Raw genomic sequence first — 2291 nt, forward strand, 5'->3', positions numbered from 1 at the left:
TACACCAAGAAGTCGTCTAAGTAGGCGTAACAGAAATCCAGTCCTCTTACCATCTCGTCCACGAACCGCTGGAACGTCTGGCCAGCGTTCCGTAGGCCAAACGTCATATACGGGAACTCGAAGAGCCCGAACGGCGTGGTGATCGAGGTCTTCTGGATGTCCTCGGGGTTCACAGGGATCTGGTGGTACGCCTTCTCAAGGTCGATGGTGGAGAAAACCTGGCAACCAGAAGTATTATGAGCAAAATCATGAATATGCCTAATGGGGTATTTGTCCGGGATTGTCCTTGCATTCAGCATACGGTAGTCACCGCAAGGCCTCCAGCCATTGTTTTTCTTAGGGGCTAGGTGTAGAGGTGACGACCATGGTGACTCTGAAGGTCTAGCTATTCCATTCTGAAGCATCGACGAGAACTCATCCTTAGCAATTTTCAATTTATCCGGGGCCAACCGTCGAGGAGAGCAAGACACAGGAGGCCCTGGAGTAGTTCTTATAAAATGAAGAACATTATGCTTGGGAACCCGATGAACGCCAGATGGGCGAGTAATGTCGGGGTACTCTAGTAGTATGCGATGATATTCTGACTCACCCGACACTACTTTGACCGAAGAAATTTCATCCGTAGAACATCCAGGCAAAGCCACGGCGCACAAGCTAGTCGTCCTGTCGATGAGCCGTTTGTTTTTGCAGTCTGGAAGAAGGTCGAAATGTGCCAGGAAATCCACGCCGATTATTGGCTTCGTCACGTCCGCAACAATAAATTGCCAAGCGAAGTCGCGGCGCAAGCCTAGGTTCAGCACTAAGTGTAGGTAGCCGTAGGTGATTATAGGTGAGCCATTCGCCGCAGCTAACTGGTAACTGGTTGGTTGTCGCCGATATTTCAGTTGTGACCTTGGGAAGACACAGACGTCGCTGCCAGTATCAACGAGAAACTGTATCTTTGACGATTGGTCAGTAACAAATAAGCGACCAGGACTCGGGCAAACGGCGGTCGCCACTAACGAGTGCCCCTCTCGTTTCCCGCCTGGAAGTCGCACGGTTTCATACACCTTGTCGCTTTCTCTCCGAACTTCGCGTGGTACCAGCACTCAGGAAACTTTCTATAACTGGACTGCGACCTGCGTGAGCTGGAGCGGTTACGCGACTTGTTGGGCGCACGAGATCTTGACCGCGACTGCCTATCATTGCCGAACTGACTTTTCAGCGCCTTCATGCCCTCGGCCAACTCACTCACTTGACGCATGAGCACTGCCATCTGTGGGTCAGCCGCTGACGCTGCGGCTACTTGAGGGGTAGATACGTCATGGACGCGGTCAGCCAAGTCGGCAAGCTCTTCAATTGGGTCATTGAGCTTCGCTGCAATCACAAACTGTAAGTTACTTGGCAGGCGAGATGTCCATATTGATAAAAGGAATTCATCAGGTATGTTCGGCCCAGCCAGATGACGTAGGTGGCGGAGAAACTGGGACGGCTTCCTATCACCTAACTCTTCTTGGCTAAGCAACTGCTTCACCTTCTTCTGCCTGGATACAGAGAGTCTTTTAATGAGTTCCTCTTTTATTTTTTTGTATTTGTCAGTAGGCGGCGGCGCAAGAATAATGTCCTCAACCTCGGCAACATATTGCGAATCGAGTTGTGACACGACGTAATTGTATTTAGTAGCGTCCGCAGTAATATTCGCCACACCAAATTGCGACTCCATCTGCGCGAACCATATTGCCGGTTTTTCCGGCCAAAAAATAGGCACTTTCACGCCGATGCGGTAAATTTCCGTTGCTACGCCGCCATCTTGAGCGTCGTTTCTTTGTCTGCTCGGCCCGGGCTTCTCCGATACGCGATTCTCGTCGTCGCTCATTTTATGTGTTCCACGGGGTCACCAGTGTCGGGGTGGTAGGTAGATAACTTGCCTTGGTGCTAGCAGTAAGCGTGCAGATAAGCGGGTGCAGATGCGGAGAGGAATAATAAGCACTAAGCGTCCTTTTGCACACCGATTTATTGTCTATTTACACGTCACACGGAAGAAACAGTTAGCACAAACACATCAGTCAATAAAGAGTGGAAGGCGAAAGAGCGAAAGCGAAAGAAAGCAAAAATAATTAAATTAAATGCGAGCGGAATGCGATTTGGCCCGGAAGCACAACAAAGAACATGCGTTTCGCGGCGAGGTCTATGAGGTACTGTAGGCCTAGCACATGATGGCCGCGGGAGTATGTCGCCGTGAGATAGACTACCCGTCCTTATGTCATTAATACAGTTAGAGGAAGACGTGTCATCTATCTCGCGGCGACATA

The 2291-nt window shown here is 50.2% G+C and overlaps 1 protein-coding gene across 1 annotated transcript; it reads right to left on the reverse strand.

Annotated features, from left to right (window-relative positions):
• Positions 1-997: 997 nt before the first annotated feature.
• On the reverse strand, positions 998-1855 carry LOC125234878. Its single transcript, XM_048141299.1, has one exon. The coding sequence runs from the start codon at positions 1853-1855 to the stop codon at positions 998-1000; it is 858 nt and encodes a 285-aa protein (XP_047997256.1).
• Between the last annotated feature and the right edge of the window lie 436 nt (positions 1856-2291).

The sequence above is a fragment of the Leguminivora glycinivorella genome, chromosome 16, assembly GCF_023078275.1.
Source record: "Leguminivora glycinivorella isolate SPB_JAAS2020 chromosome 16, LegGlyc_1.1, whole genome shotgun sequence".
NCBI lineage: Eukaryota > Metazoa > Arthropoda > Insecta > Lepidoptera > Tortricidae > Leguminivora > Leguminivora glycinivorella.

Excerpts from the sequence above, each read along its gene's own strand:
- LOC125234878 (XM_048141299.1), bottom strand. The coding sequence starts at position 1,855 with ATGAGCGACGACGAGAATCGCGTATCGGAGAAGCCCGGGCCGAGCAGA.